The 26,479-nt window shown below is 43.2% G+C and overlaps 1 protein-coding gene across 3 annotated transcripts in view; it reads left to right on the top strand.

Annotated features, from left to right (window-relative positions):
* LOC124039537 (SH3 domain-containing kinase-binding protein 1-like) overlaps positions 1–26,130 on the top strand; it is a 34,671-nt gene extending 8,541 nt beyond the window's left edge. Inside the window, exons 3-19 of one of the 3 annotated variants that reach the window (XM_046355618.1) lie at positions 3,595–3,697; positions 5,829–5,935; positions 6,775–6,919; positions 7,917–7,969; positions 8,063–8,152; positions 15,312–15,381; positions 15,541–15,635; positions 22,134–22,235; positions 22,341–22,392; positions 23,537–23,614; positions 23,920–24,058; positions 24,158–24,228; positions 24,507–24,616; positions 24,698–24,844; positions 25,150–25,376; positions 25,451–25,514; positions 25,606–26,130. In XM_046355618.1, the coding sequence (XP_046211574.1) occupies positions 3,595–3,697; positions 5,829–5,935; positions 6,775–6,919; positions 7,917–7,969; positions 8,063–8,152; positions 15,312–15,381; positions 15,541–15,635; positions 22,134–22,235; positions 22,341–22,392; positions 23,537–23,614; positions 23,920–24,058; positions 24,158–24,228; positions 24,507–24,616; positions 24,698–24,844; positions 25,150–25,376; positions 25,451–25,514; positions 25,606–25,644 (1,692 nt within the window). In that variant the 3' untranslated portion in view covers positions 25,645–26,130. The remainder of the gene's footprint in view (positions 1–3,594; positions 3,698–5,828; positions 5,936–6,774; positions 6,920–7,916; positions 7,970–8,062; positions 8,153–15,311; positions 15,382–15,540; positions 15,636–22,133; positions 22,236–22,340; positions 22,393–23,536; positions 23,615–23,919; positions 24,059–24,157; positions 24,229–24,506; positions 24,617–24,697; positions 24,845–25,149; positions 25,377–25,450; positions 25,515–25,605) is intronic. The other 2 variants (XM_046355619.1, XM_046355620.1) reach the window with 2 other exon arrangements.
* Positions 26,131–26,479: the final 349 nt, after the last annotated feature.

Genomic DNA, 26,479 nt, shown 5'->3' with positions numbered 1-26,479 from the left:
CGAGTGAAACAGCACCCCTCTACATAGAGACCATGTATTTCGGCCTGGGCAGAAATAGTATGACATGCTATACTATTTTGGTCCAGACAGCATTAGATACAGTATATGGTTTACACATTCTGAGAAGTAAAAAATGTCTAAAAACATATTTTCACTTTGTCATTATGGGGTATTGTGTGTAGATGGATGAGAGAGAAATTCAATGAATACATTTTAAATTCAGGCTGTGGCAACAAAGTGTGAAGTAAGTCAGGGGGTATATTCTTTCAGAAGGCTCTGTATGGTCACTATGGCAGGGTTCTCCCCAAACAAGCCGCACCACCTTGTCGGCTTCGCTGTGCCAAGAATTACAAATGTTATGATTCTCTTCTGTCAACTTTCTGAAATGTGGACTTGTTCACCTCCATCTCATGAATTGAAAAGAGGACTTAATGGCCATGTCCTCTTATAATCTCCACCCGGCACAGCAAGAATAGGCCACCTCTCAGAGCCTGGTTCCTCTATAGGTTTCTTCCTAGGTTCCTGCCTTTCTAGGGAGTTCTTCCTAGCCACCGTGTATCTACATCTGCATTGCTTGCTGTTTGGGATTTTAGGCTGGGGTTCTATATAAGCACTTTGTGACATCAGCTGATGTAAAAAGGGTTTTATAAATACATTTGATTTTTATTATTATGATTTGTTTTGGTATTCATAAAGCATCTCAGAGCAGAGTGCTGATCTTTAGATCATAATGAATGACATTACATGGACAGAGTGTACCTGATCCTAGACCAGCACTCCTAGTCTGTAATGCTTTATGGATATGGGCCCTGCTGGTATGTTGGTGCTAGGCTGGAACAAAAACCTGTTAAACTGCTTTCCAGGAACAGGGTTGGAAAATGTTCATCTCAGAGGAAGAGAGTTTGACTAGATGTGTCCCATGACAGTAACATTGTGTGTGTGTGTGTGTGTGTGTGTGTGTGTGTGTGTGTGTGTGTGTGTGTGTGTGTGTGTGTGTGTGTGTGTGTGTGTGTGTGTGTGTGTGTGTGTGTGTGTGTGTGTGTGTGTGTGTGTGTGTGTGTGTGTGTGTGTGTACAGTCATGGCCAAAAGTTTTGAACAACACAAATATTAATTTTCTTCTGCCTCAGTGTCTTTAGATATTTTTGTCAGATGTTACTATGGAATACTGAAGTATAATTACAAGCATTTCATAAGTGTCAAAGGCTTTTATTGACAATTACATGAAGTTGATGCAAAGAGTCAATATTTGCAGTGTTGACCCTTCTTTTTCAAGACCTCAGCAATCCGCCCTGGCATGCTGTCAATTAACTTCTGGGCCACATCCTGACTGATGGCAGCCCATTCTTGCATAATCAATGCTTGGAGTTTGTCAGAATTTGTGGGTTTTTGTTTGTCCACCCGCCGCTTGAGGATTGTCCACAAGTTCTCAATGGGATTAAGGTCTGGGGAGTTTTCTGGCCATGGACCCAAAATATTGATGTTTTGTTCCCCGAGCCACTTAGTTATCACGTTTGCCTTATGGCAAGGTGCTCCATCATGCTGGAAAAGGCATTGTTCGTCACCAAACTGTTCCTTGGATGGTTGGGAGAAGTTACTCTCGGGAGATGTGTTGGTACCATTCTTTATTCATGGCCGTGTTAGGCAAAATTGTGAGGGAGCCCACTCCCTTGGCTGAGAAGCAACCCCACACATGAATGGTCTCAGGATGCTTTGCTGTTGGCATATGACACAGGACTGATGATAGCACTCACCTTGTCTTCTCCGGACAAGCTTTTTTCCGGATGCCCCAAACAATCGGAAAGGGGATTCATCAGAGAAAATTACTTTACCCCAGTCCTCAGCAGTCCAATCCCTGTACCTTTTGCAGAATATCAGTCTGTCCCTGATGTTTTTCCTGGAGAGAAGTGGTTTCTTTGCTGCCCTTCTTGACACCAGGCCATCCTCCAAAAGTCTTCGCCTCACTGTGCGTGCAGATGCACTCACACCTGCCTGCTGCCATTCCTGAGCAAGCTCTGTACGGGTGGTGCCCCGATCCCGCAGCTGAATCAACTTTTTAGGAGACGGTCCTGGCAATTGCTGGACTTTCTTGGGCACCCTGAAGCCTTCTTCACAACAATTGAACCACTCTCCTTGAAGTTCTTGATGATTTAGTTGCAATCTTACTGGCAGCAATATCCTTGCCTATGAAGCACTTGATGACGGCACGTGTTTCCTTGCAGGTAACCATGGTAGACAGAGGAAGAGCAATGATTTAAGCACCACCCTCCTTTTGAAGCTTCCAGTCTGTTATTCGAACTCAATCAGCATGACAGAGTGATCTCCAGCCTTGTCCTCGTCAACACTCATACCTGTGTCAACGAGAGAATCGCTGACATGATGTCAGCTGGTCCTTTTGTGGCAGGGCTGATATGCATTGGAAATGTCTTTTGGGCATTCAGTTAATTTGCATGGCAAAGAGGGACTTTGCAAGTAATTGTAATTCATCTGATCACTCTTCATAACATTCTGGAATATATGCAACTTGCCATCATACAAACTGAGGCAGCAGACTTTGTTAAAATTAATATTTGTGTCATTCTCAACTTTTGGCCACGACTGTACAGTAAGCAGGTGTTTCCTGTTCTGACATTGCAAATCTGTTCCTCTTCCTTTTGTTATATCAGTTTGGTTTCCTTCTATAGAGAAGCGCACTCACTTATACTCTGACACACTTAGGTGTGCTTGTGAATGTGTGTGTGTGTTATTGCGTCAGTCTGTGAGCTGCAGAGCAGGGATTATGAAACTGCATCCTGACGAATGCATTAAACAACTGGGAAATATACAGCCGTGTGTGTGAATAAAAAGGCTGTGTATGTTGCAGCTGTAGGGCAATGCTGACGAACACACAGTAACTCGGGTAGGGCAATGCTGACGAACACACAGTAACTCGGGTAGGGCAATGCTGAAGAACACACAGTAACTCGGGTAGGGCAATGCTGACGAACACACAGTAACTCGGGTAGGGCAATGCTGACGAACACACAGTAACTCGGGTAGGGCAATGCAGACGAACACACAGTAACTCGGGTAGGGCAATGCTGACGAACACACAGTAACTCGGGTAGGGCAATGCTGACGAACACACAGTAACTCGGGTAGGGCAATGCTGACGAACACACAGTAACTCGGGTAGGGCAATGCTGACGAACACACAGTAACTCGGGTAGGGAAATGCTGACGAACACACAGTAACTCGGGTAGGGTAATGCTGAAGAACACACAGTAACTCGAGTAGGGCAATGCTGACGAACACACAGTAACTCGGGTAGGGCAATGCTGATGAACACACAGTAACTCAGGTCGTGTGTGTCCTGTGATAGTTTCCATAAGAAAAAAAGGGCAAGACACAATAACTGCATTAGCGTTTGTGGGTGGACATGAAGTTAGGGATGTGTGTGTGTGTGTATTCCTCTTCCTGCTCATAAAGGGTTAGGTGACTCGGGTTACAGACATCTTATCCATTACCATGACTTCAGCACCTGATAAATAGATGGGAGACAAGATACACAGAGATACAAAACAAACATTCAAACTCTCCCTCTCTCTCTCTCCAGGAGATGAAGAAGGAGGTGAAGAGAGCGGCGGGTCCTAAATCTGATTTGTCCAATGGCAGTACAAGCCCTGTACCTGAGCCTGACCTTCGACCAGCCAGGAAAGGTACCCCCCCTACACACACACACACACACATCCTTAGGTAGATTAATGTCCCCCTGCTCATACACAGATCCTATTAGAGTGATAGGCTTTAGTGTCAGGTTATCCTTTGTCCTTCACACACACGTGCACACATTCCTGGTTCTACCGTTCACTAAAGGAATTATTCACAATATTAACAGTACTATATATATACATACAGTTGAAGTCGGAAGTTTACATACACCTAGGCTGGAGTCATTAAAACTTGTTTTTCAACCACTCCACACATTTCTTGATAGCAAACTATAATGGTCCTTCTGTAGCTCAGTTGGTAGAGCGTGGCGCTTGTAACGCCAGGGTAGTGGGTTCGATTCCCGGGACCACCCATACGTAGAATGTATGCACACATGACTGTAAGTCGCTTTGGATAAAAGCGTCTGCTAAATGGCATATATTATTATTATTATTATAGTTTAGGCAAGTTGGTTAGGACATCTACTTTGTGCCTGACTCAAGTCATTTTTTCCAACAATTGTTTACAGACCGATTATTTCACCTATAATTCACTGTATTACAATTCCAGTGGGTCAGAAGTTTACATACACTATGTTGACTGTACCTTTTAAACAGCTTGGAAAATTCCAGAAAATTATGTCATGGCTTTAGAATCTTCTGATATGCTAATGAACATTATTTGAGTCAATTTGAGGTGTACCTGTGGATGTATTTTAAGGCCTACCTTCAAACTCAGTGTCTCTTTGCTTAACATCATGGGAAAATCAAAAGAAATCAGCCAAGACTTCAGAAAAAAATACCCCTCCGGCAGGAGACGCGTTCTGCCTCCTAGAGATGAATGTGCTTTGGTGCGAAAAGAGCAAATCAATCCCAGAACAATAGCAAAGGACCTTGTGAAGATGCTGGAGGAAACTGGTACAAAAGTATCTATATCCACAGTAAAACGAGTCCTATATCGGCATAACCTGAAAGGCCGCTCAGCAAGGAAGAAGCCACTGCTCCAAAACCACCATTAAAAAAAGCCAGACTACGGTTTGCAACTGCACATGGGGACAAAAATCATACTTTTTGGAGAAATGTCCTCTGGTCTGATGAAACAAAAATAGAACTGTTTGGCCATAATGACCATTGTTATGTTTGGAGGAAAAAGGGGGAGGCTTGCAAGCCGAAGAACACCATCCCAACCGTGAAGCACGGGGTGGCAGCATGCTGTGGAGGTGCTTTGCTGCAGGAGGGACTGGTACACTTCACAAAATAGATGGCATCATGAGGTATGAAAATGATGTGGATATATTGAAGCAACATCTCAAGACATCAGTCAGGAAGTTAAAGTTTGTTCGCAAATGGGTCTTCCAAATTGACAATGACCCCAAGCATACTTCCAAAGTTGTGGCAAAATGGCTTAAGGACAACAAAGTCAAGGTATTGGAGTGACCATCACAAAGCCCTGACCTCAATCCTATAGGACATTTGCGGGCAGAACTGAAAAGGCGTGTGCAAGCAAGGAGGCCTACAAACCTGCCTCAGTTACACCAGAATGGGCCAAAATGTACCCATTGTTGGAAGCTTGTGGAAGGCTACCCAAAATGTTTGACCCAAGTTAAACCATTTAAAGCCAATGCTACCAAATACTACTTGAGTGTATATAAACTTCTGACTCACTGGGAATGTGATTAAAGAATGAAGAAGAAATAATTATCTCTACTATTATTCTGACATTTCACATTCTTAAAATAAAGTGGTGATCCTGACTGACCTGACAGGGAATTTTGACTAGGATTAAATGTCAGGAATTGTTAAACTGAGTTTAAATGTATTTGGCTAAGGTGTATGTAAACGTCCAACTTCAACAGTATACAGTACCAGTCAAGAGTTTGGACACACCTACTCATTCCAGGGTTTAAATGATTCCATATGTGTTATTTCATAGTGTTGATGTATTCACTATTATTCTACAATGTAGAAAATAGTAAAAATAAAGAAAAACCCTTGAATGAGCAGGTGTCCTAAAACTTTTGACCGGTAGTGTGTGTGTGTATATGTATATATAATGTTAGTATGTGTGCAGTGGGCAACAAATAATAATAATAAATAGTTAAATAATATACTTGTGTGTGTGTGTGTGTGTGTGTTCCAGGAGATCAGACCCACCAGAGGAGGTGTAAGGCTTCCTTCAGCTATGTTCCCCAGAACGAGGATGAGTTAGAGCTGAAGATAGGAGATGTCATCCACATACTGGGGGAGGTGAGAGGGGAGGCTGACATACTGGGGGAGAGAGGGGAGGCTGACATACTGGGGGGGGAGAGGGGAGGCTGACATACTGGGGGAGGGGAGAGGGGAGGATGACATGCTGGGGGAGGGGAGAGGGGAGGATGACATACTGGGGGAGGGGAGAGGGGAGGCTGACATACTGGGGGAGGGGAGAGGGAGGCTGACATACTGGGGGAGGGGAGAGGGGAGGCTGGCATGGGGGACATACTGGGGGAGGTGAGAGGAGAGGCTGACATACTGGGGGAGGTGAGAGGGGAGGCTGACATACTGGGGGAGGTGAGAGGGGAGGCTGACATACAGGAGGAGGTGAGAGGAGAGGATGACATACTGGGGGAGGGGAGAGGGGAGGCTCACTGTGTGTTTGGGTGTGTGTCGCTTTCAACTTTTTCTTTACTGTAGTAACTTCCCCCTCTGGTGGCCACATGATAGATCTGTTAAAACACATTATAATACTGTAGTGACTGTGTTCACAGTCATGTATATTAGCTCCTCCACGGGAGCTAGCTGTCTTACACCATGGAGAACATGCAGGTCTCCCGACCAGAACCTTGTGCTTTCAATTTTCATCTTCAGACAACTTCACTCTCCCTTCCTGTTTCATTGCAATATTGACTTGTGTGTTCAGGTGGAGGAGGGCTGGTTGGGAGGGCAGTCTGAACGGTATGACAGGGATGTTTCATGTGTTCAGGTGGAGGAGGGCTGGTGGCAGGGCAGTCTGAACGGTATGACAGGGATGTTTCATGTGTTCAGGTGGAGGAGGGCTGGTGGGAGGGCAGTCTGAACGGTATGACAGGGATGTTTCATGTGTTCAGGTGGAGGAGGGCTGGTGGCAGGGCAGTCTGAACGGTAAGACAGGGATGTTTCCCTCCAACTTCACCAGAGAGCTGGAGGACACGCCCCCTTCACTAGACACATCCACTAGGTCATCACAAGAGGAGCTACGCAGCAACAAGACCAGTGAGTCACGCACTCATCACAGCCATGCACATGCACAAACCATCACAAGCTAGGTTTTCATCCAATTGGTGATCATGCATTCTAAAATCTGCATAAAGTAAATATGCACATTTTCCCACCAGTGGTGTGCTTCCACCAAAGAGACATGTTAAGGATCAAAATCAGTGCATGATGAGGTAGTGTACACAAAAAGTCATTTTTGCCTTTATATTTTCACAAACCGAATAAAAATTCTTAAATTCAATGTGTTTCTATCGCATTTTCAACTCTACTCCAGCCAAAGCTCGCAGATACAGTGCGGGTAGGCTGTGAGGGTTGTCTAGTCTACATTATGAGATTATTATGGATTTATATTTGTCAAATGGGAGTCAAACGGCAGTCAAGCATCAATCATGTCACCAGAATAAGACCCTGAAGCTCATTACAGTGCACTTTCACCACCCTGTGAAATTCATCATAACATATTTCATCTGTAGTCTAATAAACTGCATGGTTTCCCGACGAGTGGGAGTGGGAGGACCACACAACATGTCATCCATCGCAGGGCTCCAAGCTGACTTCTATATGATGGTTGTTATATCAATGCATATAGAAAGGTCTCCACTGTCATGTCTGGTATAATCCATTTTACCACCTTGTCTAGTGGATTTAGTTTTGTTGACATTTGGAAAGTTTTCCGTCAGGCCTGTCGTGACATATTTGTATCCAACGTGTACTTTTACACACATAAAAAGGTTGGACGGAAACCTGGTTACTGATCAAATGTTTTTTATATGCATGAAATGGCAGATCAATATTCATATGATGTAACACAATTTAAAGAACATTGGTACATGATTCTGTTGAACTCAACAGTGTGTGTGTGTGTGTGTGTGTGTGTGTGTGTGTGTGTGTGTGTGTGTGTGTGTGTGTGTGTGTGTGTGTGTGTGTGTGTGTGTGTGTGTGTGTGTGTGTGTGTGTGTGTGTGTGTGTGTGTACTGTGTGTGTGTGTGCGTGCGTAAAGACAGTCCAGGCAGTGAGAGTGACGGAGGAGAGATTCAACCCAAGAAGGTGTGTGTAGTTTAAGAACAGTTTCATGATAAGTGTAATGTGTTAGAACAGTATTGTCATGGTAACTATAGTGCTGGTAACATGTGACTCCAGGTTCGAGGGTTTGGGTTCGGTGACATCTTTAAAGACCAGCCCATCAGACTGAGACCTGCATCTGGAGACATGGACACAGAGGGAGAGAAGGTGATACACGCACACAAACTTAAAGGGATAGTTCAGGCAGAATCTATATTTGGGTGGAATAACTCTTACCCTTATAGATGTAGGATTTTAATTTGAGCTAGTTTGCTAAAGCAGGAAAATAATTATTCAGCAGCAGGAAATGTGAATTATTATATGGATTATAATTAATGGACATTTTTCTTTAGGGTAAATCATGTCTGACATTTTTAAAGGGAAAATCACAAACGTTTGGAAGCCTTTTTAACCCTGAAATACACTACAAAACAATTCCCCAAACTCGGTCCTTGGAACCACAACGGTGTACATTTAGTTTTCCCCCTGTCAAGCTTTGACCATTTGAATCAGCTGTGTAGTATTGGGGCAAAAACCAAAACGTGTACCCCTTGGGGTCCCAAGGACCGAGTTTGGGAAACGACAAGTTAAGAGCCTACATCTGTATACGATGTCTGTGTAAATGGGAGGAAGGAAGTCCATTCCAGGCTCCTCCTCTTCCTGTCTTTCAGTTTCAGGAAGTACCTCATATTATATCACACACACCGTTCAATGATGAAGGCATGTGAGAGCGCTCTACAGGGAGTAATGGAGGGAGGGAGAGGCTGTAGAGGTTTTTACCTACCTGTACACACACACAGAGACACACACACTGAGTCACTGTGGCTGGCAGGGCTGATATAGCAGGGCTGATATAGCAGGGCTGATATAGCATGGCTGATGTAGCAGGGCTGTGTCTAGAACCACAGGACGAGGGTAAGACAAGCCTGCATCTCTCCTTTTCTCTCTCTTCACTTTGTTCTGTCTCTCTCTTCAGTTTGTTCTCTCCTCTCTCTCCCTCTCTCTCTCTTTTCACTTTGTTCTCTCTCTTTCCACTTTGTTCTCTCTCTCTCTATTTTCACATTGTTCTCTCTCTCTCTCTTTTCACTTTGTTCTCTCTCTCTTTTCACTTTGTTCTCTCTCTCTCTCTTTTCACGTTGTTCTCTCTCTCTCTCTCTCTCCACTTTGTTCTCTCTCTCTTTTCACTTTGTTCTCTCTCTCTCTCTCTTTTCACTTTGCTCTCTCTCTCTCTCTCTCTCTCTTTTCACTTTGCTCTCTCTCTCTCTCTCTCTCTTCACTTTGTTCTCTCTCTCTCTCTCCCTCTTTTCACTTTGTTCTCTCCTCTCTCTCCCTCTTTTCACTTTGTTCTCTCCTCTCTCTCCCTCTTTTCACTTTGTTCTCTCTCTCTCTCTCTCTCTCTCTCTTTTCACTTTGTTCTCGCTCTCTCTTCACTTTGTTCTCTCCTCTCTCTCTCCCTCTCTCTCTCCAGTTTGTTCTCTCTCTCCAGTTTGTTCTCTCTCTCCAGTTTGTTCTCTCTCTCCAGTTTGTTCTCTCTCTCCAGTTTGTTCTCTCTCTCTCTCTCCAGTTTGTTCTCTCTCTCTTCACTTTGTTCTCTCCTCTCTCTCTCTCTCTCCACTTTGTTCTTTCTCTCTCTCTCCACTTTGTTCTTTCTCTCTCTCTCCACTTTGTTCTTTCTCTCTCTCTCCAGTTTGTTCTCTCTCTCTCTCTCTCTCTCTCTCCAGTTTGTTCTCTCTCTCTCTCTCTCTCTCCAGTTTGTTCTCTCTCTCTCTCTCTCTCTCAGTTTGTTCTCTCTCTCTCTCTCTCTTCTCTCTCTCTCTCTCTTTCTCTTTGTTCTCTCTCTCTCTTCAGTTTGTTCTCTCTCTCTCTCCAGTTTGTTCTCTCTCTCTCTCTCTCTCCACTTTGTTTGTTCTCTCTCTCTCTCAGTTTGTTCTCTCCTCTCTCTCTCTCTCTTCACTTTGTTTGTTCTCTCTCTCTCTCTCTTCTCTCTCTCTCTCTCTCTCTCTCTCTCTCTCTCTCTCTCTCTCTTTGTTCTCTCTCTCTCTCTCTCTCTTTCACTTTGTTCTCTCTCTCTCTCTTCACTTTGTTCTCTCCTCTCTCTCTTTTCTCTCTCTCTTTGTTCTCTCTCTCTCTCTTCACTTTGTTCTCTCTCTCTCTCTCTCTCTCTCTCAGTTTGTTCTCTCTCTCTCTCCAGTTTGTTCTTGTTCTCTCTCCTCTCACTTTTTGTTCTCTCTCTCTCTCCAGTTTGTTCTCTCTCTCTCTCCAGTTTGTTCTCTCTCTCTCTCTCTTTTTCAGTTTGTTCTCTCTCTCTCTCTTTCAGTTTGTTCTCTCTCTCTCCAGTTTGTTCTCTCTCTCTCCAGTTTGTTCTCCTCTCTCTCCAGTTTGTTCTCTCTCTTCTCCAGTTTGTTCTCTCTCTCTCCAGTTTGTTCTCTCTCTCTCTCAGTTTGTTCTCTCTCTCTTCACTTTGCTCTCTCTCTCTCTTTCACTTTGTTCTCTCTCTCTCTTTCACTTTGTTCTCTCTCTCTCTCTCTCTCTCTCTTCAGTTTGTTCTCTCTCTCTCTCTTTTTCACTTTGTTCTCTCTCTCTCTCTCAGTTTGTTTCTCTCTCTCCCTCTCTCTCTCTCACTCTCTTCACTTTGTTCTCTCTCTCTCTCTCTCTTTGTTCTCTTCACTTTGTTCTCTCTCTCTCTCTCTCTCTCCAGTTTGTCCCTCTCTCTCTCCAGTTTGTCCCCCTCTCTCTCCAGTTTGTTCTCTCTCTCTCTCCAGTTTGTTCTCTCTCTTTCTCCAGTTTGTTCTCTCTCTCTCTCCAGTTTGTTCTCTCTCTCTCTCCTGTTTGTTCTCTCTCTCTTCACTTTGCTCTCTCTCTCTCTCTTCACTTTGTTCTCTCTCTCTCTCTTCACTTTGTTCTCTCTCTCTCTCTCTCTCTCTCTCTTCAGTTTGTTCTCTCGCTCTCTCACTCTTCACTTTGTTCTCTCTCTCTCTCTCCAGTTTGTTTCTCTCTCTCCCCCTCTCCCTCTCTTCACTTTGTTCTCTCTCTCTCTCTCTCTTCACTTTGTTCTCTCCTCTCTCTCTCTCTCTCCAGTTTGTCCCCCTCTCTCTCCAGTTTGTTCTCTCTCTCTCTCCAGTTTGTCCCCTCTCTCTCTCAGTTTGTCTCTCCTCTCTCTCCAGTTTGTCCCCCTCTCTCTCCAGTTTGTTCTCTCTCTCTCTCTCCAGTTTGTTCTCTCTCTCTCTCTCCAGTTTGTTCTCTCTCTCTCTCTCCAGTTTGTTCTCTCTCTCTCCAGTTTGTTCTCTCTCTCTCTCTCTCCAGTTTGTTCTCTTTCTCTCTCTCTCTCTTCACTTTGTTCTCTCTCTCTCTCTCTCTCTTCACTTTGTTCTCTCTCTCTCCTCTTTTCACTTTGTCTCTTCACTTTGTTCACTTTGTTCTCTCTCCAGTTTGTTCTCTCTCTCTCTCTCTCCAGTTTGTTCTCTCTCTCTTCACTTTGTTTTCTCTCTCTCTCTCTCTCTTCAGTTTGTTCTCTCTCTCTTCAGTTTGTTCTCTCTCTCTCCAATTTGTTCTCTCTCTCCAATTTGTTCTCTCTCTCTCCAATTTGTTCTCTCTCTCTCTCTCTCTCCAATTTGTTCTCTCTCTCTCTCTCTCTCCAATTTGTTCTCTCTCTCTCTCTCTCTTTTCACTTTGTTCTCTCACTCTCTCTTCACTTTGTTCTCGCTCTCTCTTCACTTTGTTCTCTCCTCTCTCTCTCCCTCTCTCTCCCTCTCTCTCTCCAGTTTGTTCTCTCTCTCCAGTTTGTTCTCTCTCTCTCTCTCTCTCTCCCTCTCTCTCTCCAGTTTGTTCTCTCTCTCTCTCTCCAGTTTGTTCTCTCTCTCTCAGTTTGTTCTCTCTCTCTCCAGTTTGTTCTCTCTCTCTCTCTCTCTCCCTCTTTTCACTTTGTTCTCTCTCTCTTCACTTTGTTCTCTCCTCTCTCTCTCTCTCTCCACTTTGTTCTTTCTCTCTCTCCACTTTGTTCTTTCTCTCTCTCTCCACTTTGTTCTCTCTCTCTCTCTTCACTTTGTTCTCTCTCTCTCTTTTCTCTCCACTTTGTTCTGTTCTCTCTCTCTCTCTCTCTTTGTTCTCTTTGTTCTCTCTCTCTCTCTCTCTCAGTTTGTTCTCTCTTCTCTCTCTCTTCCAGTTTGTTCTCTCTCTCTCTTCTCTCTCTCTCTCTCTCCAGTTTGTTCTCTCTCTCTCTCTCCAGTTTGTTCTCTCTCTCTCTCTCTCTCACTTTGTTCTCTCTCTCTCTCTCTCTCTCTCTCTCTCTCTCTCTCTCACTTTGTTCTCTCTCTCTCTCTCTCTCACTTTGTTCTCTCTCTCTCTCTCACTTTGTTCTCTCTCTCTCCAGTTTGTTCTCTCTCTCTCCAGTTTGTTCTCTCTCTCTCTCAGTTTGTTCTCTCTCTCTCCAGTTTGTTCTCTCTCTCTTCAGTTTGTTCTCTCTCTCTCTCCAGTTTGTTCTCTCTCTCTCTCCAGTTTGTTCTCTCTCTCTCTCACTTTGTTTGTTCTCTCTCTCTCCAGTTTGTCCTCTCTCTCTCCAGTTTGTCCTCTCTCTCTCCAGTTTGTTCTCTCTCTCTCTCTCTCTCAGTTTGTTCTCTCTCTCTCTCTCTCTCTCTCCAGTTTGTTCTCTCTCTCTCTCTCCAGTTTGTTCTCTCTCTCTCTCTCTCAGTTTGTTCTCTCTCTCTCTCTCTCTCTTTCTCTCTCTCTCTCTCTCTCTCTCTCACTTTGTTCTCTCTCTCTCTCTCTCTCTCTCTCTTTTCACTTTGTTCTCTCTCTCTCTCTCTTTCTCTCTCCAGTTTGTTCCCTCTCTCTCCAGTTTGTTCCCTCTCTCTCCAGTTTGTTCCCTCTCTCTCCAGTTTGTTCTCTCTCTCTCTTCAGTTTGTCCCCCTCTCTCTCCAGTTTGTTCTCTCTCTCTCTCCAGTTTGTTCTCTCTCTCTCCAGTTTGTTCTCTCTCTCTCTCCAGTTTGTCCCTCTCTCTCTCCAGTTTGTCCCCCTCTCTCTCCAGTTTGTTCTCTCTCTCTCTCTCTCTCTCCAGTTTGTTCTCTCTCTCTCTCTCTCTCAGTTTGTTCTCTCTCTCTCTCTCTCTCTCCAGTTTGTTCTCTCTCTCTCTCTCTCTCTCTCCAGTTTGTTCTCTCTCTCTCTCTCTCTCTCTCTCTCTCTCTCTCTCTCTCTCTCTTTTCTCTCTCCCTTCTTCACTTTGTTCTCTCCTCTCTCTCTCTCCTTCTCTCTCCAGTTTGTTCCCTCTCTCTCCAGTTTGTTCCCTCTCTCTCCAGTTTGTTCCCTCTCTCTCCAGTTTGTTCTCTCTCTCTCTTCAGTTTGTCCCCCTCTCTCTCCAGTTTGTTCTCTCTCTCTCTCTCTTCTTTGTTCTCTCTCTCTCCAGTTTGTTCTCTCTCTCTCTCCAGTTTGTCCCTCTCTCTCTCCAGTTTGTCCCCCTCTCTCTCCAGTTTGTTCTCTCTCTCTCTCCAGTTTGTTCTCTCTCTCTCTCCAGTTTGTTCTCTCTCTCTCTCCAGTTTGTTCTCTCTCTCTCTCCAGTTTGTTCTCTCTCTCTCTCCAGTTTGTTCTCTCTCTCTCTCCAGTTTGTTCTCTCTCTCTCTCCAGTTTGTTCTCTCTCTCTCTCCAGTTTGTTCTCTCTCTCTCTCTACTTTGTTCTCTCTCTCTCTCCACTTTGTTCTCTCTCTCTCTCCACTTTGTTCTCTCTCTCTCTCTCCACTTTGTTCTCTCTCTCTCTTCACTTTGCTCTCTCTCTCTCTTCACTTTGCTCTCTCTCTCTCTCTTCACTTTGTTCTCTCTCTCTCTCCAGTTTGTTCTCTCTCTCTCTCTCTCTCTCTCTCTCTCTTCACTTTGTTTTCTCTCTCTCTCTCTCTCTTCAGTTTGTTCTCTCTCTCTCCAATTTGTTGTCTCTCTCTCTCTCTCTCTCTCTCCAATCTGTTCTCTCTCTCTCTCTCTCTCTCTCTCTTTTCACTTTGTTCTCTCTCTCTCTCTCTCTCTCTCTCTCTCTCTCTCTCTCTCTCTCTTCACTTTGTTCTCTCTCTCTCTCTTCACTTTGTTCTCTCTCTCTCTCTTCACTTTGTTCTCTCTCTCTCCAGTTTGTTCTCTCTCTCTCTCTTCACTTTGTTCTCTCTCCTTTTCTCTCCACTTTGTTCTCTCGCTCTCTCCTTCTGTCTCTCTTTCTCTCTTCACTTTGTTCTCTCTCTCTCTTCTGTCTCCTTTTCTCTCTCCACTTTGTTCTCTCTCTCTCCTTCTGTCTCTCTTTCTCTCTTCACTATATTCTCTCTCTCTCCTTCTGTCTCTCTTTCTCTCTTCACTTTGTTCTCTCTCCTTTTCTCTTGTCACACTCTCGCTGTATTACAATGGAGTCTGATTTATAACAGGACTGTGTGGATGATGGCAGGGTCATGTTTGGTTTAGGGTATGTCTTGTGTAGTGTTTGTTGTGTATGAGTATATTGATCAGTGCCAGCGTGTGTATGCATATGATAATCCATTGTTTGTTCTCTCTCTCTCTCTCTCTTCTCTCTCTCTCTCTTCTCTCTTTGTTCTCTCTCTCTCTCTCTTCACTTTATTACTTTATCTCTCTCTCTTCTCTTTGTTTGTGTGTGTGTGAGACAGAGTTTGGGTACGTGTCAGGCTGTGTGTGCGTTTGCTTTTGTGTGTACGATATTTTGCAGAGAGAGGGAGGAAGTTGTGGAGGTAGAGGGAACTGGGAGGGAGGGAGGGAGGGAGGGAGGGAGGGAGGGGATTTGGGATGTTCTTCTGAGTGTGAAACAGAGAAGTGTGTGTGTTTGAAACAGACCGGGCTGTGTGTGTGTGTGTGTGTGTGTGTGTGTGTGTGTGTGTGTGTGTGTGTGTGTGTGTGTGTGTGTGTGTGTGTGTGTGTGTGTGTGTGTGACAGACAGACAGACAGACAGACAGACAGACAGACAGACAGACAGACAGACAGACAGACAGACAGACAGACAGACAGACAGACAGACAGACAGACAGACAGACAGACAGACAGACAGACAGACAGACAGACAGACAGACAGACAGACAGACAGACAGACAGACAGACAGACAGACAGACAGACAGACAGACAGACAGACAGACAGACAGACAGACAGACAGACAGACAGACAGACAGACAGACAGACAGACAGACAGACAGACAGACAGACAGACAGACAGACAGACAGACAGACAGACAGACAGACAGACAGACAGACAGACAGACAGACAGACAGACAGACAGAGCCCAGTCTGTCCGGAATTGATCGCAAATGGAGTATTCTAGGAATGTAGTTTCCTGTGTGTCCCTCTTCTCCTCTAGACACAGGTTAGGAAATCACCCTCTGTTTCCCTGGAAACCATGAAGGCAGAACCTGAACGCATGGTGAAAGGTGAGAGGGAGGGGCCTGGGTTCTTCTAGACAGTCTCTCACTTCCTGTTTCACACCTAGAATAAGATAAAGATTCACACCTGCTTAGTCTCTTGATTTACTTTACTATACCTGAGTTTTGGGATTCAACGTGAGTGTCTGTATTCTGATTGGTTCCCAGGCCGTGAGCTGTGTAAGGTCATCTTCCCGTACGACGCCCATAACGAAGATGAACTGTCAATGAAAGAGGGAGAGATTGTCACCATAATCAACAGGGTGTGTGTGTCTAACCTCTGAGTGTCCATGCATTCGGTTGTGCATGTGTGTGTCATGTTTGGGGTTAATTCCACAAATTCAATTCCATTTCAATTCCCTCTACCTGTAAATTCCAAATTCCATTTAATTCAAATTCTGGAGTAAATTATTTATTTGAAGTGCATTAAATCCATTAACGGGGAGATGTATAAATATTGAATTCCAATTCAAGTATCTCTTTCTACTCTTACCCGTATACAGGTTGAAAATGGCAGAACTAATAAGCACCTAAGTTGGAGCACAGTGGCTATACAGTAACATGCTATACATGATGTCAGAGCTCTGGCTCTTCGGTTCACAGCGCTGTGTGGGTTTTGACTGACAGCCGTTTTGAACTTGATTACCGCACGCCAAGAAGTTGCTCCCATCCCTCCTGCTAACTGGGCAACTTTTGCACATTTTTGGTCTGAGGAAAATTATGTAAATAAAAAAGGACTATATATTTTGAAAGATGAGACGTTGAGGATTATAATAAATACGGCTTTGATGTCATACAAGCAAGTCAAACACCTGTGAGTCCTGAACAGGAAGAGTCTATACACACCTTTCTATACGCACCAAAGACTATTCCATCTCATATTGTATTGTATAACTTAGCTAGTCATGTTGGCAATAGAACACACCTTCAAATGATGCCCACCTTACCCAGATTGCACCTACCCCAAATATATCCAGAACATTTTCAGATTTCTTTATCAGCAAATGCAGCAAAAAGTCCAGTAAATGTAAAATGATCACACGGTCAACAGTGTAATGTTTGGATTCAGTCTTGTCAGGTGAACTGTTGTGTCCTCACCTGAATGACCAGTTCCTGAAGGACATTGCAGAGCGGCGTACAGTTCTGTATCCAATTTTCAAGGAAACTAGATTAAAAGGAAACGAGTAGCTTTCTTCGTCAATAAACTTTATATTGATAACCAGTTGTTCAGAGACACAAATATGACTCCATGGCTATTTTTAAAATTATAAAAGTTCTTATAGACCAGGAAAATAATGAAACACAATTCTATCCCGGTTATGGATTGTAATAATACAATAACAAATATGGCTTTTCTATATATCTTCAAATAGAACTAATTGGAACACAAAAGCACTAATTCAACATGGTGAAGATAAACGCTCAGTAAACAGAAGGCACAGTATGTGTGGATGGTGGAGTGTGTGTTTTTGTGTTATGTTTGGGAGAGTGTGGCGTTGAGTGAGAAAGGAAATGGTTGCATATCCCAGAACCAATGTATTTCTGTGAGCGGAGGTGTGAGGGAGCTTTCAATGTTGTTCAGATGATGGATATACTTTTATAATGAATTCTACATCTTCTTTATTTATTTATGATCCTATATTGATGGAACGATCCACAACCCTATACCCTGGACACCCACCTGAATGACCCAGAGACTCAGGAGAAGTCCCTAACTGTTTCATGGGCCTGCTGTAAGCGGTCTGTATACAGCCAAAATGCGGTCAGAGACCGAGAGCAGCACTGCTCCCTAAAGATTCTGAGCCTGCTTGGCTGTGTTGGTCCTGCAAAGCCAAAGCACCCTAAAGGGAGAGCATACTATTCAAGGAAATTCTCAAAGCTGCTAATGAGAACCTTGACGACCTTGTACCTAGCCGGTGGGGATTCCGGTGGGGTGCCCCCACCCAGGCAGTGGCAGTGCTGGCAACACTAGCTGCAGTAACCCATGGGGAGGGGGTCACACTTGGACATTCAGAGAGGGGGTATATTATTATGTCCCTGGTGGTACAAAATCAAAAGTCTGACTGCATGGAGATGCTTGCGAATTATGGTCAATACGGGGGACTGTGTTTCAGGGAAAGGGGTTCATAAAATCTCTCCATTTCTGCACAGTCTTGCAGGCCTTCTCATGCAACTGTATATGCATTCATAAATCAAGACCTTTCTTGAGTTGGGCTCTGGGATGGTGGAACTGTTGAGAATGTGAGCCTATGGTTGTGTGGGGGGAAAGGGTTGAGTGTGTATGAGTGTGTGTGAGTGTGCTTGTGGAGGTGTGTGTGTGGGTGTGTATGAGTGTGTGTGTGGGGGTGTGTATGAGTGTGTGTGTATGTGCGTATCCCACAACTGTTGCGAAGGAGTGAAAGATGTTAGGGACAATATAGGATGATTCACAATAATTGTTCGCTAATATAATAATTGCTTGTAATAATGTAATTTTGGTAATGGTGAGACTGGTGAGAGGTAATTATTTGCATAAATTGCCTACATTACTACAAATATGAATAGCTAATTATGGAAAATAAGAAACAGGATTTAAAAAATATATATTTTTTTGATGGCTATATATAATACAAATCGAGGTGAGGGCGATGGAAATGTATTTGGCGGTTGATCTACTTCTGTTCTGTAATTGGCACTGTGGGGTCGGGGGTGGTCTGCTGGGCATTGGGATGACAACCCAACTCGGGATGGGGAGGGCTTTTAGTGGGGACCAATTGGAGGTTTACTTAGTAGCAATACAAATATCATGGTACAGCTATATAGACTATATATATATATATATATATATATATATATATATATATATATATATATATATATATATATATATATATATAGACACTCAATCATCAAGTTACTTTTTATTGATCCCCGGGACCACCCATACATAGAATGTATGCACACATGACTGTAAGTCGCTTTGGATAAAAGCGTCTGCTAAATGGCATTTATTATTATTATTATTATTGTACGTTTACAAACATATTTTAATAAATAGAATTGAAAGTTGTGTCTCATTATGGTAAATGGTGAAATAAGTATAGCCAGTTACAATTGTAATGGCTTAGCAGATAATAAGAAAATACAGTATTTACCTGGCTAAAAGAGAAGGAATATAATATCTATTGTTTACAGGAAACTCATTCAACAATTCAAAAGGGGTGATGGTTTTAATTAACAGTCATTTTGATCCAAATGTGCAAATAGTCCAAACAGATCCTCAAGGTAGATGGATGATTCTAAATATGTTATTGCATAATAAACAGATATGGCCTATTAACCTTTATGGTCCGAATAATGATGATCCAAGCTTCTTTGAAATTATATATATAAGAATTTATCAACTCTACAAGCAACACTAGACTCTATTATTATGGTGGGAGATTTTAATACGGTCTTAAATAGCTCTATGGACCGGAAAGGAAATCACACTACAAACTGTCACCCTCAGGCACTTAAGGAAATCGTGAATGTCATGGATATATTGGAATTAGTGGATATATGGAGACTTAAATACCCTGACCTAGTGACATATACATGGCGGAGGCTTAATCAAGCTAGTCGCCTTGACTACTTTCTAATGTCATTCTCTCTGGCACCAAAAGTTTAAAAAGTGTTGATAGGGGACAGAATGCGGTCAGATCATCACATAATTGGCATATATGTTACTCTTACAGAATTTCCACATGAACATGGATATTGGAAATTGAATCAGTCTACTGGATGATACATTGTTTAGAACTAGGACAGATTAATTTATAACTGTCTTTTTCAGACATAACATCGGTACAGCAGATCCCCTTATTGAATGAGACACTTTTAAATGTGCCTTTAGAGGCCATGCAATTCAGTACTCATCTATAAAACAAAAGCAATATAGATCAAGAGTCCATATTAACAAAGAAAATTGAAGAACTAACAGTGCAGTTAGATAGCAATAAAAACGGTACTATAGAGGCACAGAATAAGTTAGAGGAAAAACAAAAAGAAATGGAGGAACTTATTCAAGAAATATCCCGTGTAATATTATAAATATTATAAAAAATTAAGCGAACTGGATGGAAAAATGCACCAAATTATTTTTCAATCTTCAATATAGAAATGCTACCAACATTTTTTTTATTGAAACTTGTTACAACTTACATGCATGATTCACCAAATTATATTTTGATAGAGGAAGATAAGTACTTTAAGAATATATTTTCGTTTCAGTCTCCTCCATCTCCACTAACCGAAGCTAATTGTATGTATTTTTTTCCTATTAATAATGTAAAATGAACATCTGTACAGAAAGACTCATGTGAAGCCAAATTACAGAGGAAAACTTCTTGGTGCAATTAAAGCCTTTAAGGCTGGGAAAACTCCAGGGCTGGATGGCATACCAGTAGAAGTACCGTAAAAAATATATATATTCAGAGGACCATTATTAGCATGTTTTAATTACTATTATATAAATGGTAGATTATCAGACACGCAACAAGAATGTTTAAAATCATTATTACTGAAACAGGACCCAAGTAGTATATGTAAAGATCCAGTCCATTTAAAAAAAGTGGAGGCCTCTTACACTTCAGTGTTGTGATGCGAAAATCCTAGCAAAATACATCATTTATTTTGGTTTTGTCCATATGTAGCTCGTTTTTGGTCACAGGTACAGGAATGGCTAAAGAATTGCAACATTTGCCTAGAACTAATGCTGCAGATAGCAATACTGGGTGATTTGAAAAGCCATAGTCAATCAATCAATCAATAATATAATTATTATTTTAGCCAAAACAATCTGTAGACGCTATGAGAATAGAAAGGTTCAATTTGTTTGTGAAGCATCACATCACAGTTGAAAAATATATGGCTGCTAGAAATCCAAAATGGATGGTGATAAGAGATAGATGGGAGGGGTTGAATGGAGCTGAAGGGTGGGACTAATAACAAGATAACCAATGGAAAACATACGGGGTCTGTAGAATGTATATAGGTTCATACATTTTGTGAAATAGCTCAGTTACAAATAGAAATCAAACTGGACGAACATCAGGAAAAGAGGAAGGACTAAAAACAAACAAAATATAACTACTGTAAAATAGATAGTTGTAAAATGTGTATAAGATGTACAAACCGAATGTAGAAGCCTAAGTGTTATTGTTTATTAGTTTACTCCAATTAGGGGGAAGGGTGGTGGGGTTTGCGGGGAATAATAAAGGTATATTCTAAAAAAGAGTATGTATATCTATATAGGTATGCATATGTGTATATAAATGGACATATATATTTACCCCAAAAATATATGGGGGATCGGGAATGATGCAGACAATTACATTGATGGAAACAACAATCTTTCCGCAATATTAAGCTGATCCTCCCCTAAAATGAAAAAATAAATCATAATAATAATAATCCCATAATATCCAAACTGTTCCCTTTCAATTGCCGCCATGGTTATGCATATGCTTTTCATATTTCTTCTGTAAGAAACATTTCAATTTAGGCCTATCCATATAGGGCAATTCCCATTCCATTCCAAAGATGAAATGCTTTTACAATTCCAATTACAGTCCAATTACAATTCCATAACTGGAAGATTGTTTTGTATTCAACATAAATGCTCCCCTTCATGAGTGAATTCAAAAATGTAATTGCAATTTCAAATGACATTTTAATTGACCCCAACCCCGGTGTGTATTGTGCTTGGGTTGTATCCAGACTTTCCTTCTCTCACGTTGGAATTGACTGTATTACCAGTTTGTTACACGAGGGGGCACCAAAATACCCATTGGGCATCTTTTACCAGAATGCTAACAAAGTTAGCACAACTAAAGGTGAATTTCCATGGAGGCTGCTAGCTAAATATGCTAACGAGCGCAAATGAAAATAAACTAAAAAGATAAAATGCATAAGAAATATATTGCTGCGTTTGGTAAACGCAGATCTAACTTGCTTCTTATTGTAATTTCTAATTTTGCTTCAGTTGCGCTTCTCCACTCGGATGAGAATTCACGAACTGGCATTCTATCAGCAGACAGCGCTGTGACTGATGTGGAACTACTTTTCTCTGGTACTTTTCTTGGTGTAGCCAGCCTATTTTTTTTTGCGGTAAAATACAAAATTAACTTTAAGCGAAACATTAGGAAATGTAGCTGGTTACATTCTTTATATGATAAACATTAGAAATGTGATGGCCATACATAATTTTTTGCAATGAAATACCTTGCTTTTTCACTAAACTCATTTACTTGTGTGGCTGCCAGCCAATTAGCGTCGCTCTTCTGTAGTCATCTGATGACAATAAAGCTGTTTTCTGCCGAATGTGGTGCACTGATTTATTTTCTGTGTAGGAAACTATAGATGCACGTCCCTGATCACTCTATTGTAGCAACAAAAACACTGTTGACTTTCAATATAAAACATGACCCCTGTCAATACACAGCTGGACTCACAAACACATGAATGGCTCAACTGTTGTGGGGAACTACGTTAAGCTTCCTAATGTAAGATAATGTGACAGGTGAAATGAAGAATGTGATCTGCTTTATCTCCTAATGTATTGCACAAGTTGACTGCAGGTATTTACTTAAAGTAGCTACAAATATTCAAATTATTGAAATAGTTTCAACGGTATTGAAAAGCCATCCCATGGCTAAAAAATACCCCGGTATAGAGTTTATACGGTATACCGCCCAAGCCTAGTGTGTTTAACCTGTGTATGTGGATTCTGTGTGTTGTAGGACTGTGCTGACACGGGGTGGTGGATGGGAGAGATAGGGGGGAGAAAGGGAGTCTTCCCTGATAACTTTGTCAAGCTGTTAATACCTGATGTAGAGAAAGAGGTAAGATGCGCAAATATCATTTGATTTGTACTGTTATTATGGTGTTCAATTAATGACATTACATAAGAGCAAAATCACTTAGTGTTTCTTTGTGTGCGTTTGCAGAGACCAAAGAAGCCGCCTCCCCCCAGCATCCCTTCGGGTAAACACACCACAGGTAAACCTCCATCTCCTCTCTCCACAGGTAATCCCCCATCTCCTCTCTCCACAGGTAAACCTCCATCTCCTCTCTCCACAGGTAAACCCCCATCTCCTCTCTCCACAGGTAAACCCCCATCTCCTCTCTCCACAGGTAATCCTCCATCTCCTCTCTCCACAGGTAATCCTCCATCTCCTCTCTCCACAGGTAATCCTCCATCTCCTCTCTCCACAGGTAATCCTCCATCTCCTCTCTCCACAGGTAATCCTCCATCTCCTCTCTCCACAGGTAATCCTCCATCTCCTCTCTCCACAGGTAATCCTCCATCTCCTCTCTCCAAAGGTAATCCTCCATCTCCTCTCTCCACAGGTAATCCTCCATCTCCTCTCTCCACAGGTAATCCTCCATCTCCTCTCTCCACAGGTAATCCTCCATCTCCTCTCCACAGGTAATCCTCCATCTCCTCTCCACAGGTAATCCCCCATCTCCTCTCTCCACAGGTAATCCCCCATCTCCTCTCTCCACAGGTAATCCTCCCTCTCCTCTCTCCACAGGTAATCCTCCCTCTCCTCTCTCCACAGGTAATCCTCCATTTCCTCTCTCCACAGGTAATCCTCCATCTCCTCTCTCCACAGGTAATCCTCCATCTCCTCTCTCCACAGGTAATCCTCCATCTCCTCTCTCCACAGGTAAATCCCCATCTCCTCTCTCCACAGGTAAATCCCCCATCTCCTCTCTCCACGGGTAATCCCCCATCTCCTCTCTCCACGGGTAATCCCCCATCTCCTCTCTCCACGGGTAATCCCCCATCTCCTCTCTCCACGGGTAATCCCCCATCTCCTCTCTCCACGGGTAATCCTCCATCTCCTCTCTCCACAGGTAATCCTCCATCTCCTCTCTCCACAGGTAATCCCCCATCGCCACTGATACCGTTTTGTGCGTGTCTCAATCATCTCTCTATCTCCGTCTCTGCTCTTCTCTGTTTTGTGTTAGTGTGTGTAAGGGAGAGAGATAGAAACTAGGAGCAATGGTGGTAATTAAACAGGCATATAACCAAATGGTGCTAATTAAACAGGGAGAGAAGCAAAGATAGAGATATCTATAGGGAAGAGTGTCAATAATGTCACCCTCAGTTGACCGCTGACCCCTATGTGACCTGTAGATAAAAGGTCAGAGGTCAGGAAGGTACCCCCGGAGCGCCCAGAGCACATGCCTCACAGACCAGCTGACGACAACAAAGGTACTACAGTACTACTACAGTAATACTATAAAAAAGCTACTAACTCAGCCTCACAGATCTGATGACAACAGAGGTACTACTACTACCATTACTATACTACACTATTCCACAATCATCTACAATGCCTGCTTCGGCTTGCTGCAGCCTGACTACTACCCTATATGGCCCTATTCAGCCTGCCTGCCTTAACTCTCTTCACCTCTTCAGCTGGCTCACACCTCACCTCTACACTGTGTGTGTGCGCGCGCGCATGTGACTATCCACTTATCCTGTCCGTATATGTGTCTGTGTGTGTTTGTGTGTAGGTGAGGAGGTGAAGGTTGGAGAGATCCCTAAGCCCGCCCTTCCGTCCATCCCGCCAAAAAAGCCCCACCCACCAAAGACAAGCTCCTCCCACCTCCCTCCCCGAGGCCCAGACAGACCTGAGAGACCTCCTTCTGTACCGTCAGTACACACACACATACGCACACATACGCGCACACACACACGCACACGCACACACACACACACACACTAAAGTTGTCAACTGGTCTACCTGTTCAGGTGTGAGAGCCCTAAGTCTGAGGGTGGGGCTGTGACTCCAGATCCTGCCTCTGACATGTCAAAAGACATTGGTGAGTTTGACTGAGAGGACAAGGGGCAGACCTGGGGCAGTTTGACAGTTATGTGACAGGACACTAGTCCAATCAGAGAAGGGAGTTGGCTGACTTAAGAGACAGAGAGGTTTGAATATGAATGAAGATCCGCAGTTCTCTCTCTCTCTCTGTCCATATGTGAGGAATTAGCTGCCCTAGCCTTCATATTGGTCAGGGAACTGTGTGTTTGTTTGTGCCTGTTCTCTGTTAAGATGTTGTGTGTTACTGTGGATTAACAATATAATGTGTGTGTGTAGATCTGGTTTATTTGGACTCGCTGTTCTTGTCTAGAGAGAAACTAAGCCATCCCACCGCAATGCGACCAAGAGTCCTCATCCGCAGACCACGCTCCTTGATCATCAGCACAGTAAGTGTACGCACACACACACGCACACATTCTTTTCTTTAACATGTCTGGGTGACCCCTCTCTCCCCTTTTCTCTCGCAGTCTTCTCTGTCCAGTATTGACCTGCTGGACTCTCCTGCGGTAGAGGAGCAGAGAAGGGGGAAGGACAGAGAAAAGGAGGAGCTGCAGGACTCCTTGTGTCCTAGAACAGTAGATGTCTCTCAGAGGAAAGCACTTCCCACCATCACTGTAAGAATTTGTTGAATTTAAATGTGTTTAATTACATTTTAGCAGTCAATCAGAGTATATTGTGTGTAGTATATTGTGTGTGTTTGTGTATTCCCGGACCATCAAGTTGGCTTGCGAAAAATAAAAAGGATTTCTGGTTTATTAATTAACCTAGACCTGTGTATGAGTTGCTGGTTGAAACAATAGAATCAATCCATGCCCATTTCAAGCATATCTTCCTAGAAAGTTCCTTCAAAGTTATTTCCAAACATTTAAGTAAGTTAGCTGGCTACCTCATGAATCCTGATTTGTGACATACCCCACAGGTACCTGACAGTAAGGGTGTGCTGCCACCCAAGCCTGCTGTCCTTCACCCACCGTCAACAGAAGGCTTAGCCCTCCGCCCTATAAGCCCCTCCCCTTCATACGCAAAACCCACCTCTTCATGTATAAGCCCCTCCCCTGAGCCCAGGCCGACACCCACCCTGGAGGAGCTAAGGGGACAACTGAGAGAGCTGAGAGCCTCTGTAGAACTGCTGAAGAGCCAACACAGGTGTGTGTGTGTGTGTGTGTTTGTTTTTTGTTTGTTTGTTTTAATAGTGTGAGTGACTGGTGTCTTCGTTCCAGGCAGGAGATGAAGCAGTTGTCCAGTGACCTGGACGAGGAGAAGAGGTCCCGCCTTACTATGCAGGTGAACACATCTAGTGCTGAACAACATTCATTTACCGCTGCTACATTTGTCATCTTAGCTATACATTACATTTGGTGTTTGTCTTTTTCAGATGGAGGTGGAGAAGATTAAGAGGAGTTTATTTAAATGACTTTGCACCCTCCGCGGCGCATATTGATGACGTCACCTCACGCTGGAGCCAGAGTGTGACATCATCCTGGGGCAGAGTTCAGACAAACTAGTTTGTGCCAGAAATCAACATCAATGACAGACGATTCCAATCCCCTCTTGTCTGTTTGTGTTGAAAAGGCTTGCTTTTTTTTGTTTCCTGCTATCTGATTGGAGTGTTCTGGATCAAGGACGTAGCCTCACTAGTACTCTGTCTGACACCCCGCTACTCAAAATACCTGGAACACTTTCACCTGCTGTTAGTGTGTGTGTGAGCATACAAGGTTTCTATGGCAACCCCGCACTGTGGCCTTCCTTCCTGTTTTAGATGTCTTTCTTTCTGATGACATAAAGACAGTTTCTGGACTTCATATCTCCAGGAAAGTGAAACAGACTTTTATATTCCAGTGTTCTAAAGATGAAGATTATGGATGTGTGCCGATTTTAATCAAATAAAAAGTTATTCTGTCCCAGACTACCTTACCTACCCAAACATACACACACATTTTATTTTACCTTTAATTAACTGGGCAAGTCATTTAAGAACAAATTCTTATTTTCATTGATGGCTTAGGAACAGTGGGTTAACTGCCTTGTTCAGGGGTAGAACGACTGGTTTTTACCTTGTCGGCTCGGGAATTTGATCTTGCGACCTTTCGGTTACTAGTCCAACGCTCTAACCACTACCTGCCACCCCACGTGTGCATTGTTTGTGTGTGTCAGTGCCCCTCCACTGCTGCTTATTCTGTTGATTCAGGTAATTAGTCTGGTTGAACATCAGAGCGCTGGACACACACACACACACACACACACATTCC

This window comes from Oncorhynchus gorbuscha, linkage group LG07 (genome assembly GCF_021184085.1).
Source record: "Oncorhynchus gorbuscha isolate QuinsamMale2020 ecotype Even-year linkage group LG07, OgorEven_v1.0, whole genome shotgun sequence".
In the NCBI taxonomy this organism is placed as follows: domain Eukaryota; kingdom Metazoa; phylum Chordata; class Actinopteri; order Salmoniformes; family Salmonidae; genus Oncorhynchus; species Oncorhynchus gorbuscha.
The sequence above is the reverse complement of the archived record's forward strand: the minus strand, read 5'-3'. Positions and strand labels throughout refer to the sequence as shown.